The 12599-nt window shown below is 35.4% G+C and overlaps 1 protein-coding gene across 2 annotated transcripts in view; it reads right to left on the bottom strand.

Moving 5' to 3' along the window:
• COL9A1 (collagen type IX alpha 1 chain) overlaps nucleotides 1-12599 on the bottom strand; it is an 88809-nt gene that overhangs the window by 44068 nt on the left and 32142 nt on the right. For both annotated transcript variants that reach the window (XM_045805310.2, XM_087856902.1), the window contains exons 11-18: nucleotides 9134-9187; nucleotides 8838-8873; nucleotides 6880-6903; nucleotides 5986-6039; nucleotides 4651-4704; nucleotides 3748-3780; nucleotides 2946-3002; nucleotides 1437-1490 (exon numbers count right to left, since the gene is read on the bottom strand). In XM_045805310.2, coding sequence (XP_045661266.1) covers nucleotides 1437-1490; nucleotides 2946-3002; nucleotides 3748-3780; nucleotides 4651-4704; nucleotides 5986-6039; nucleotides 6880-6903; nucleotides 8838-8873; nucleotides 9134-9187 — 366 coding nt within the window. The remainder of the gene's footprint in view (nucleotides 1-1436; nucleotides 1491-2945; nucleotides 3003-3747; nucleotides 3781-4650; nucleotides 4705-5985; nucleotides 6040-6879; nucleotides 6904-8837; nucleotides 8874-9133; nucleotides 9188-12599) is intronic.

Raw genomic sequence — 12599 nt, 5'->3', positions numbered from 1 at the left:
CTTGTAAAAGTTCCCCCAAAGAAAAAGTTCACTAAAAGAAGGAGGAAGGGAGCATGGCATCAAAAATAACAGAAGTCTACCATATCTACTTGACTACATGCATTACCTCATGAATATCTTTTGGTGTAATGTAATATTCTCACACACCTTTTTCTGTGGTTAGATAATATTCTATTATATGGCTATGTCATACTTAATTTAGCCAGTCTCCTGTGGTTGGACATATTTTTTTTTCACTTCTGTGCCCCTTGCACTTAGAATAAACACTGGAACACAGCAGGTACTCAATAAATATTTGTTGAATTTTTTTCAATTGCGAATTTCAAGATTTAATGGAGGAATGAGCATGCAGAAAAATTTCTGAAGTACTCAACTTTTTTCTACTTTCTCCAATTCAACATTAAGAACCCTGCTGTTATATTACAGATAAATAAAATGCCTTAATTACTCAGGGCCCAAGTAATAAAAGACTAGAAATAAATGTCCAAACTGTAATAGGGTAGAGAAAATTGGCTTACTTACCCTGATTATCTGAGATTGTTCAACAGACTGATTTTAGCTAGAGTTCAAGGATATTAATGCCTGACAATACAATAAATTGCCTCTCACCAGTTTTTAACTTCCAAAGAAAAACTCTAATTTTCTGCCTCCACCCAGTAACGGTATACAAAGACATAGTCAACGACGTCTAGGAAACCCACATTAATAAGAACAGTTTGACTTTGTAAAATATCACAGAATTCATGGGGACAAAACTTCTGTTATGCAGGAAGTAAAATTCTTAGACGCTTAAAGGCAATTTACACTAGTGGATTTAAAAAAAAAAAGCAAGTAAGTCATCTTACTTTAAATTTCTGCCTTGGTTTTTCTGCAAGGCATGCCAGTCCCAATGCAAGTTGTGCTGTGGATTTCATGTTTCTATCTAGACAATAACGTAAGTCTATCACTCACTTCCAGATTACTCAAAATCTAAATTCTATTGAAATGGAGTCAGAAACAGACAAATTATTTCAGAACTTAAGATGAAAAGCTATCAGCTATCAACCTCCTGTTTGCTAGTGTCAGCAACACTTGTCATAAAATTTTACATGTGTCATAAAATTTTGTTTAGCAGAGTGGAAAAACTAGCTGAATAGTGTTTGACTATCAAAAGCATCAAGAAAAAAAAGCTGAGTGTGATTGATTTCAAAAGAAAAGCAAGGGGTAGCAACACAGGAAAGAATGAAATGTATGGTGTATTATTGTTTTTTGTAATTGAACAACATGAGAATATTATGCGTAGTCAGAATATTGATGCATCTACTGAAAACCTGTCAATCACCATTTGAAAAGGAAGGATAAAATATCATGCTTTCTTATTCCTTATAATTCCTTGTAATAAAAGTAATCACTACCTCCTAATCACAATTTACCCACTCTATACTCATTTTCCTTACCTTGTGACCTTGTCTTCCGGGTTCACCAATTTCTCCTTTAGCCCCTTTATGACCCTAAAAATGCAAAATGTATAATTAACAAATACATAAACAAATTAAAAAATAATTCTATTTGGTTTGTCACAGAAAGTGGTCAGAAGGTTCATAAAGTGATCTTGCTTCCCTAAATCTGTCAGTGTGCTACACACGAAAAGGTTATGTCACAAGGAAAATGACTGCCTTCAACGACCTTAATACCGCCATATGTATTACATGACTAGTGTATATGATAAATATTAGCTCTAGGTAATAGAAAAACACTGTTCTAGAATAACAAGGCGTGATTACCTGGTTCAGCAACATGATTTATTACCAGCTGATCCCTAGATCCCTCTATCCCAAACTTCCTCTCACAGTTGGGTTCAGAGCAGTAAGTCTTCTCCAGCATCAGTAACTTTTTTCTCAAAGGTAACAGTCCCGACTGAGCTCAGCTGGCTATCCCCTGCTCTCTTGACGCTGCTCTGAAAACCCTTCTGCCTCCTCTATACCTACTTCCTTCCTGGAGGTGGAAGAAGGGCTGATATAAGAAGGGGAGCTCCCAAGACGCACAACTCCCACCTCTTCTTGTACACAATTGTAAATGCAAAGGGAAAGCCATAAAGGGCAGTCCGGGAAAGCTGCACAGCATGAGAAGAAAATCCCTATCTCTTCTTGTCAGGCCACCTGTCCTAAGCATATGTGTGCTTTGGGTGGTAACATGAGGCAAATGGGAAATGAACATTCCAAAATTAAGTCTATCAGAGCTTTCACCCTCGGAGACTCTTGTTCTGAGTGTAAGTCTTGGTGAAAAATAAGGCACCAATCCAGGACCAGATCTTCTGCAGTTGTGCGAATCCACCAAAACTAACCTTAGAGAAAACCATAATTGGAAAACCAGTGCCCTGGGGCCTTTCAGATCATAGCATAACTCCCCTGGTCTGGAATTTTCAAAATCACTCCAGACTCATAGACTAGAGAGAAAAAGCCACTTAACCCCAACGATTGGTATTTTTTTATGGGAAATTTTAAAGTAATTATGATATAGAGTGAGAGAAAAACATTTTGGGGAAGTCTCTTTTCCTGCCTATTTTGCACTGTTTTCCCAATTTCTTAACTAAAATAGTTTCAGATACATTATGTGTGCAATTACTCCCCAGTCTTCCTCCATAGGAAACAAACTTCGGAACCTTAATTTGGTGTTATAGCATCTCTCAAGCCAGTACAGATTATTGGTATTTCCTCCCTGAACAATGGAAGCACTGTGTTATCAAACATCCATGTCTCCATGTACCTGCCAGGGGAAGCAGCTGTTGTTTCTAGGACTGAAGAAGGACCACAGACTAAGCCAAAGAATAAGCAAACGCAGACTTGCCTAATCCATCAAAATGGGGTCTTGCACACCAGAAAGGCCAATGCTTACAGGAAAGGATCTATTTTATTTTTCCGAAGGATAATACTCTTGAATATAAAATCCCCAAATTATTCTCTTACCCTCATGCCTGGTAAGCCTGGATATCCTGAGCGGCCTGGTGGACAGGAATTGGGACACTGCCAGAGACAGAGAGAGAGAGAGAGAGAGAGGTAGAGAGAGCATAAATTAGAGCCTCCCTTTATGACAAAATGGTATATTTTAGGGATTGCAGCTTCAGAATCCCAGTATAATTATATATTCATTAAATAAGTCTGAATACCCCTTTTTTTCAATATTTCATTTTTAAACTCAGAAATATTCCTAGCTTACAGGAAAGTACAGAGAATAGAACATGCTTCCCCCACGTGTTCACCATCCAGATTTAATAAATGTTAATATTTTCCATACTTATTTCAGATTTATTAAAGAAATAAAATGTTTCCAGACCTAGTGTACTACAACCTGATCCTTTTCCCCTCCTCCTCCACCAGAATAGCTCTATCCTGAGGTCCACAAAACCTTGTCAAATTGGCCAAAATTACATTTAGCACAGTTTACGAACATCATTTGAATATTAGTCTGTAAGTAAAACAAGTCTCAGAGGGAGTTGTTTGACTTCTAGCTTCTGAAATGGGGGTGCTCTGGTGAAAATGATGCGTTACTCATAAAGTAACAAGGCTATGGAAAAACAGAAGCATTTCCATAATGAAAACCACTTACAGTCTGAGTGTATACAAACTAGCGCTATGGATTGCTCTGCTATCCGTGTAAAGTAAAACACACAAATACAACATAGTCCAGCAAGAAATTTTAAAGAGACCTCATCTGAAGATTACATGGTCTTTGACTTAACTATATTTCATTCAAAGGTAAACACCTTACCAATGGATCGCCTTCATGAAAGCCAATTGCTCCCTAAAGTAAACAAAATATTAAAGTTAAGAATATTGTTAACTACCCTATTCAAACCTACTAATAATAGGAAGTCCATTGGATAAGAATATAATAAGTATATTTGTTCAATAGAATATAAGGAAGAAATAGCAACCTATAATATGCTAATATTCTAAAAACTTTGACTCATGGGCATATTCCTTCTAGAGACCCCTCTTTCAGGGAACTGAAATGAGAGACAGAATAGATAATGTGGGGAACTCTGGATCATACATTTAAAATATGAATTATCAGGGCACCTGGGTGGCTCAGTCAGTTGAGCATCTGACTCTTGATTTCAGCTTAGGTTGGGATCTCAGGATCATGAGATGAGCCCCACCTTGGGCCCCGCTCAGCAAGTAGTCTCCTTGAGGATTCCTCTCCTCCCCCCCGCCCTTACCCCAACTCACATGCTTTCTCTTTCTCTCTCTCTCTCTCTCAAATAAATACATCTTTTAAAAAACTGAAAAGAAATAAAATATGAACTCTCTCCTACTTAAACTCCTATTTTTTAAATTGCTTACTATGTAAATCCTTTGTAAAAATTAGTTCATTTGAAAATGTCCGTTTTATACATCCAAGTTTTAAGCATTTGAGAAATCACAAACGTCAAAGGAATTCAAATATAAGAGTAAGCCATTCCCTGAGAAAACCACCTTTTAAATTATTGTTATTCTTCTACTTTTCTGGCCTAAAAAGACCCATGCTGTGAATGAGTGAAAAAATTGATAGCCATTTTGGAATTTTAGAATGACTAGATTAACAAGTACTTCCATTTTTGGTTTTTAGGTTTCTTTAATCCTAAAGAATCTGTTTCTTAGATACAGAAAAATTGAAGCGCAAATAACTTACACTGGGTCCCGGAGGGCCAGGGGGGCCAGGTGGTCCTCTTCTCCCAGGGTCACCCTAAGTTATTTGAAAATTGCGACACGGTGGTTATACACATGTCAAAACACAGTGCATAAAACTGGTGAGGCATGAGAGAATATTACTAGAAACCCCCACAGAGCTCAGCCATGCATAGACCTGCCACGAAAATCGATGGGTGTCCCATAATCCAATTAGCGCCACATAACTAGAAGAATAAAGGAGCTCCGGTCTCACCAAAGTAATAAAACAAGGCAGATGGGATTTGGGGGAAAAAACAAAGCCAGTGCTTCTCTATAGAATGATCACTTTTTTCTGGAAACACTACATATTTTTTTAGTTGATTTACACAGGAACTAGAACAGCCAATACTGCTAGTGCCATCCAGATAATGGTAGCCAAAGACAGCTTGCACCTGGCCTGCAGCTATGGAATGGAAGGTTAATCTCTGCAATGCCAGACTCTCCCTGGTACTGTTGACCCACAAGCTATTACTTGGCTTGTCACCGTACTCTCTTGCAAATGAGACAGAAGATCAAAGATGGCTAAATTCGAATGAAAATGGGTTTCAATTTGTCTTAACATCCAGAGTTCACTCCTTGCATACCTTTTCCTTCTTAATACTCTAGCATAAGAAGTCAAAAGCATCTTACAATTAATTTAACCTCACAACCATTTCATATTTATTCATCTCTCCAGTGAATAATTTAATCAAATAGTAAGACATATAGAGAAGCAAGAATAAGTATATAACACATGGCTTCTATTCTCAATGCGTTTACAATTATCTATCCTCCACATAATGTCACTACTTCTCAACCTTTTTGAAATATTTATTGGATAGTAACATCAAGAACTTATTACCAGCAATTTCTCCTATGGAGTTCAGCTCTTTATTGCCTAATGTTAAGTTCTGTTGGTTCAATTATAATTTAATGATCCTAACATAAATATACTTGGCAATAATTCTCGGCTATTCACTTTTCATTTCATGCAGTGTGCCTAATACAAAAAGACATTGGACCTTAATTCTGGCTGAGAGTCTGTTAGATGGAGGTGACACCCTTTTGACTGATCACTAATTCTGGAAGTTGGGAAGAAAAGTTTAGCTGATAACTTTGGGAAAAAAATTAAAATCACTCTACAAAAATGAGGTAGCATTATTATCCCTGGTTCCCATCAGTGTTATGAACTGGAATGAAATTCATCTGCCATTTTTTGGATTTCCAGGGGAAAGCATACATTAGCTCAATTTGTCTTCCTGAGTAATGTCTTCTACTAAATCAGCAAATGTCTATCAAAACGCACTGCGGTACTCACAATTGGTCCAACACGGCCAAGCTCTCCAGGGAGTCCTGCTGCCCCAGGGGGACCCTGTATGTATATATGCAATGGAATATTACTCAGCCATAAAAAAGAATGGGATCTTGCCATTTGCAACAATACAGATGGACCTAGAGGGTATTACGCTAAGTGAAATAAGCCAGACAGAAAAAAAACAAATACCATATGATTTCATTTATTTGTGGAATCTAAAAAACAAAGCAAGCAAGCAAACAAACAACAAAGAACCAAATTCTTAAATACAGAGAACAAACTGGTGGTTGTCAGGGGGGTTGGGTGGGGGTAAAAGGTACAAACTTCTAGTGATAAAATAAATAAATCACAGAGATGAAAAGTATAGCATAGAGAACATAGTCAATAAGATGGTAATAACACTGTTTGGTGACAAATGATGACCACACTTATTGTGGTGAGTACTGAGTAATGTATAGAATTGTTGAATCACAATATTGGACACCTGAAATTAATATAACACTGTATGCTAATTATACTTCCGTTTTAAAAAGACATGTAATTCTAAATAAATAAAGGGACATGGTGACTTATGGATGTTTTTACAATCTATCATAAATGATATCAAATATGATAAGTAACTGATTTACAATTATCTATCTGTGCTAGCTTTGGTTTCCAATGACACAACAACTCATTCAACCGAATTTTAATTACTTAAAATGGAACAGAAATTTCTAAAATTAATAAAATTTTTTGTTTAGCAGAACAGAGGTATGTCATAGTAGCTACCTAATGTCATGTATATAGGACACTGTAAACACTACTGGGTAGTGTCCGTTAGAGAGTAAGCTTGGGAGCTGAGAAATAGACCCTTGTTATAGACTAGGTAGAAATAAACCAAGAGATGATACTTACAGGGGGCCCAGGAATACCACGGCCCTAAAAGATTAAAATAAAAATTGTTATGGTATGTGATTTACACTTAGTATAAATACAGACAAACATAACTCAGTTCAAAAAAAAAAAAAGTACAAACTTTGTCACTAAATAAATATATGATGCTCATTCTAAAGAAAGGCCTGGATAAAGAAAAGCAAACAGGGCTCTGCTTCTAAAGGAAAAAGCTTGTTTCTTCCTCAAATATAGTGTGGATATCTAAGCTGACCCATAATACTTTTTCCAAACTTGTTTTTAAGAAAATCAAAGTAAAGAAGTCGTTCATGCCTGCCGTCAGAACTTAGCATCACTCACAGAGAAGCACATCACAACCTGAAAGTTTAAAGATTTTTTTTTTTTGCCGTGTTTTATAAGAAATCTACATTAAACTCAATGCAGTATACTGCTTTATAATTTATAATGCGGTGTTTGGAAATTCCCCCAAACAAACATTCAGCACAGAAAGGCAGGGGGAAAAAAAAGACCAGAAGCCACCCCCTTTTGGCAGGTGGGACTATGTTTCCTGACACCAAATCCATTACGTGAAAATAAAATGGTGTCACTCCAGAAATGACTTACTATAGGATCCTAATTTAATATCCTGAATTTGATCTTAAAGCTAGTTATTTCATTTCCCTCTCCTCTATACTTTATATCTCTTTAGCAACACCGAACTGCATATAATCGAGGATTGACACCACATCTTACTTATCCTCCTAGCCTCAATTCCTACCACAGGACCTAGTATATGCTAAACCCTAACTGTATGCTTCTTGAACTTCATAGAACTGAACATCAGCTGCCTACAATCCCATTTTATCTATCTTTGCTTTCCAGATTCAATACTCCCCCATTGGGAATCCTCATTATTCCTTTCTCTCCTGCATTGGCTTGGATAACTTTTATTCACAACTATCTCTGATATTCATGTAAGCTTTTCATTCCAGACTTCCTTTTCTAAAATATCCATTCATGAAGCACTTAGTGGAATCAGTGTACACCCTGTGATAATGATATTCTTATTTCTAATTATTTAGGCAGCCAAAACAATCACAAATTTCACATGAGCAGTATGTTTTAATAATAAGTGGGGCTTTTTCAAGGCATTTCAAGGCATTTGAAAAACTACTCCTATTTGATCATTTTAATATGTAAATCAATTTGGGAAATAAGTGTTATGCTTGAAAATACCAAAGTAATCAATAAGTTATTTCATTACCATAGCTCTAGATGTTTGACAAATTTCAAATTTCACTTGTTTTTTTTTAAAAAGCCATCTCTATAAGATGTTGAGCTCTGAGTGGAAAAATATGGGAGAAAGGCCAGCAAGCTATTCACTTCTGAAAATAGCCTTATAATGGAAAAGTTGACAGACAGTGAAATATGGCCATGAAAACAGTGCAAATAGAAAACAAAGACAAAAAAATACAGATTAATGACAAGAACAAAAGAGGAATAAAGAGCGAAATGGAAAGGAAAAGCAGTCTGAGAACCTAGCCCTCTTATAAATAGAAGTAACACAAATCAGCCAGATCGGACATTGCAGGAAAGGACTAACTGGGGAATCAGGCTGGTAATTATATCTGATGGTTGACATTCCATTAGAGATAAAACCAGTTGTGAAGAAAGTGGTGTGATATTATGGTCTAAACATCAAATATTTAGATTTGCTGTTATTATGCAAGAAATGTTTTCCATCAAGGGGAGTGAAGGAAGGGTTGTCTATTGGGAGATACTATCTGTAAGCAGACATATATATTTTATACTGTGCATTCAAATTTCTCTAAAAGTTCTCTACTCATACTCAGAACGCTTACCATAGCAGATAAGTCATGAACTCCTTTGTGATGCATATTATGTCAAAAGCTGCATTTAAACATTTCACAATGACAGGAAATGATAGGAGATTTTCAATTCTGTCACTTTACAATACTTACTGGAAATCCACGAGATCCAGGAACACCGGGTTCTCCCTAAAAATAAAAATAGCTTCATTGTACTTAGCTTTTTGTAGCATGAATATGTAAATATGTAAATTGCATAAATTTTGAAATAATTAAAACACTCCATCTTGATGTTTTTCAATTTAATTTAACTAAAACACGATTTTAGTTGAACAAGTGCATTTTCTCTGTTTCATAACTAATTTTTCAGTTGATTTGCAAACACTATAATAAAATAATACTTCAGCATCTAACTAATACCAGCAATTAATACCAGGTAGCTAACTTACTTTTTGTCCTCTTGGTCCAACAGAACCAGGGGATCCATCAGGTCCTGTTAATCCCTAACAAAGCAAGATGACGTTAGAACTATTATAGCACCCTTAAGCAAACCCCTAAGTGAATAATTGCATTTTATTAATTAATTATGTACGGATGGTTATCTTTGTATGATGTAAATATTTACAAAGAAATACCTTCCTATATTCTTACTCAAAGGTAATGTTTAACATGAAATCTGCCTGTTACTTTCTGTTGATAAATTTTATCATATTCCTAATTTCCTGCTAACAGGGTCCAATAATTTTAGTATTTTTTGTCTCCGCTTTGGAAAAATACATATAACAATTGTAGCGTTCCAATAGCTGTGTCTAATGGGACAACAGATCTTGGCTCTGTCAATTACCCATGTTTATGCACCTCCTTTACTTCATTTATATAAAAAAAAAACATACCATATGTCTCTATATCTCTCTAATAGTGTTCCAAGAGTTAATAAAATGTTTCTTCAATAGGAATTAAAAATACTCAATCTCATTATTGCCTTATAGCCATCTAAAGCCCTCTAGCCATCTTCCAGCAATAATGATCGCTCCTTGAAGAACATCAACTTTTAGAATGAAATGTTTGAGACCATGCGTGTTTCTATACTCTCTGCCTTAATAAAAATAGCTATAATTAATATAATATATATTTTCATGTGTGTCACTTAGTATGTAGAATTAAAGCCAATCACTATAAACACATTCTATAACTATCATATTTAAAACTAAATATGTTATTTAAAGCATATCCTCTAAACATTCTTATTTTCCCTACCAGTACTTTTTACCATCATCCTCAATATAAAATAGATTTTAAAGCATTAATAACACTACATTGTACACCTGAATTTTCATATTTGATGAAGATGCATTTTTATTTTTTAATTTTTCTTTACTCTTTGACATTTTTAGATATCATTTATAATGTAATCTTGAAATTATACCTTCCCAAAGATAAATATGTGTGTTTCTGTGTATATATATATATATGTGCATGCATACATAAACATCTTATGAAACTATTATCAAGACTTTGAAAAACACTCAAATGGTATTAATCAAGGGATTCCTTGCAAATATGAAAACTCTACTTAAAAATGGATCACCAAAATCCATATTTAATCTGTCATAGTCTACATATCACTAAAATGCTTCCATGTAATTTATAGAGAAAACCAGTTCACTGGCTACCATTTTTACATTTTTCTACATCAATCCCTTATGACTCCAAAGGGTGAATCAAAGAAAGTAGAAAAAAATAAGTTGAAAATGCTAATTACTGGAAATTTACCAAAGAAAATTATTAAACACACATAAAACAATTATTCACAGACTGTCTTTGATTTTCAATCACCCTAGTCTAAATACAACATTGTAATTTGGGAACAAGCCCCAGCATCTGAAGTGCTGAGCACCTGCAGTAATGAAACGCTGGCTTTTGATTTGGGTCAACAAACCGTACATCCGGAGCATTCTCCGAAGGCACATACAGCACGCAGATTTTACAAACCTGAGAACACGTTTGACTAATGGAACCCCTAACTCCCACTTCATGTATATACCCTCCAAAATCAATCCTGGTCAATTGCCACACAGGCAACCAACTAACAATCTTCAGTCTGTGACTGGAATAACTGACGAGATTGGTGAGCAATAGCTACTATATGTGCTAGAATTTCAGCTGCATTATAATAATAAAGCAGAACCAAGTAAGTGGTTGGACAACACGGAGGCTCACTTCTTATTTAAAGGTCACTTCTTATTTAAAGTACCTTCTATAACACGTGATAAATTATGTCTATCACTAGGAAGTTCTTTGAATTAAATTGATAATACATTTTGGTGTCAGATGTTACAGTGAACTCCGTTAGGAAATAGCTATGTAGAAAAGCATAAGCTTCATAAGGACAAGGACAGCATGTCCACCATAATCCTGACACGTTGCCCCTGGTATCTAACACACACTCAATACATGAGTACTGAATATTTAATTTAGGTTAGTCTGTTAGGGGGAAGGATATTACACTTATCCCTGTATATCATCTTTATTTGGGGTTCAAATCCCAACTTTGCCACTTATTAGCTGTGCAACCATAACAAGCTGCTTAACTGTATAGTGCCTTCATTTCCTAATCTGTAAAATATTATATATAATATATATATTAATATTTATATATAATATTAATATCTAACTGATATGGTATATATTAATATCTAACTGATATGGTATATATTAATATCTAACTGATATGGTAATTTTGAAAATTAAATGGGATATTACACACAAAATGCTTACAACAGTGCTTGGCAGAGTGGGCCCTGACACATGTTAGCTATTCTTATTATTCATTATTATATGGTCAGCGCTGCTATAGATGTTGTGAAGAGTTCACCTGAAACATAAGACATGTTTCCTGCTCTCTCGGAGCTTAAAACCTCATTCAGAAGGGGTTCTGCAAACAAACAAATGAACAAACAAACAAAAATCTAGATATTAATACATGGGTATTTCATGGCCTCCTCACATTTCTTTGATGTCTGACTATTTCCACTTAACACTGACCTTTCAGAATAATTTCTTAATAACTCACTATTCTAATCATATAAACATCTGCCAGGGACAGTAGTTGTACATATCCTGAGGATGTTCTAACTTCTTTCCTGTAACACGTGGTATGGTTTAACTGTAATGCCTATATTTCATTCTAATTCTTCTTCACAGCAAATAGTGCCGGTAAGAATATCTCTATAGATTATTGATAATAACGCAGTTGTCCTTTGGGTGCAAAGTTATAACCAAGCTCTGACATCTCTAATCTTATATATATAATCTTCCACACTTACACACACAAATTCCATTTTGCAATAATTCTTATTTGTCAAAGAACTGGCAGAGAAAAATATTACCAGTGGCAGAAAGAATTGCTTTCATATGAATGTTTATGAAGATAAAGTTCTGTATGGGATGATATTGAAGCTGTGTTTTGAACTTTCATGCTGCTGCTTGGCAGCGAACGCCAGGCCTCAACAGTAATTTCCTTCTAGCATTCCGACTACTCAGCTCATGAGACTCAAGGCATAATTCCACAAGCATAGCTGCCATGAAGCTTTTACATTTTCTGTCAAAATATCTACTTCACTTAGGATAATTACCCTTTAAATCATATTCCTTCCATATTCTTCCAAACATCATCTGATTAACCATTTGTTAACATTACCAAAAAGTATGGCTTTGCAATGAACCAAAGATCAGAAGGCAAAGAGGTTGGAGGCTTAAGGTCCCACCACTACACTCAGGCTTACCTAATAAGAAAAGATCATTGCAGCTCTCCTGCTTACTTAGGTCCCCTATGGCCAGGGACAAACAAACAGCAAACTCTGATCCAGTTACTCATTTTTCATTATTCTCAATGTCTAGCCACAATTTAAGGTA

This window comes from Ursus americanus, chromosome 29, assembly GCF_024610735.1.
Source record: "Ursus americanus isolate L20-20 chromosome 29, mUrsAme1.1.p, whole genome shotgun sequence".
NCBI classification, from domain to species: domain Eukaryota; kingdom Metazoa; phylum Chordata; class Mammalia; order Carnivora; family Ursidae; genus Ursus; species Ursus americanus.
This window is presented reverse-complemented; position numbering and strand designations above follow the sequence as displayed.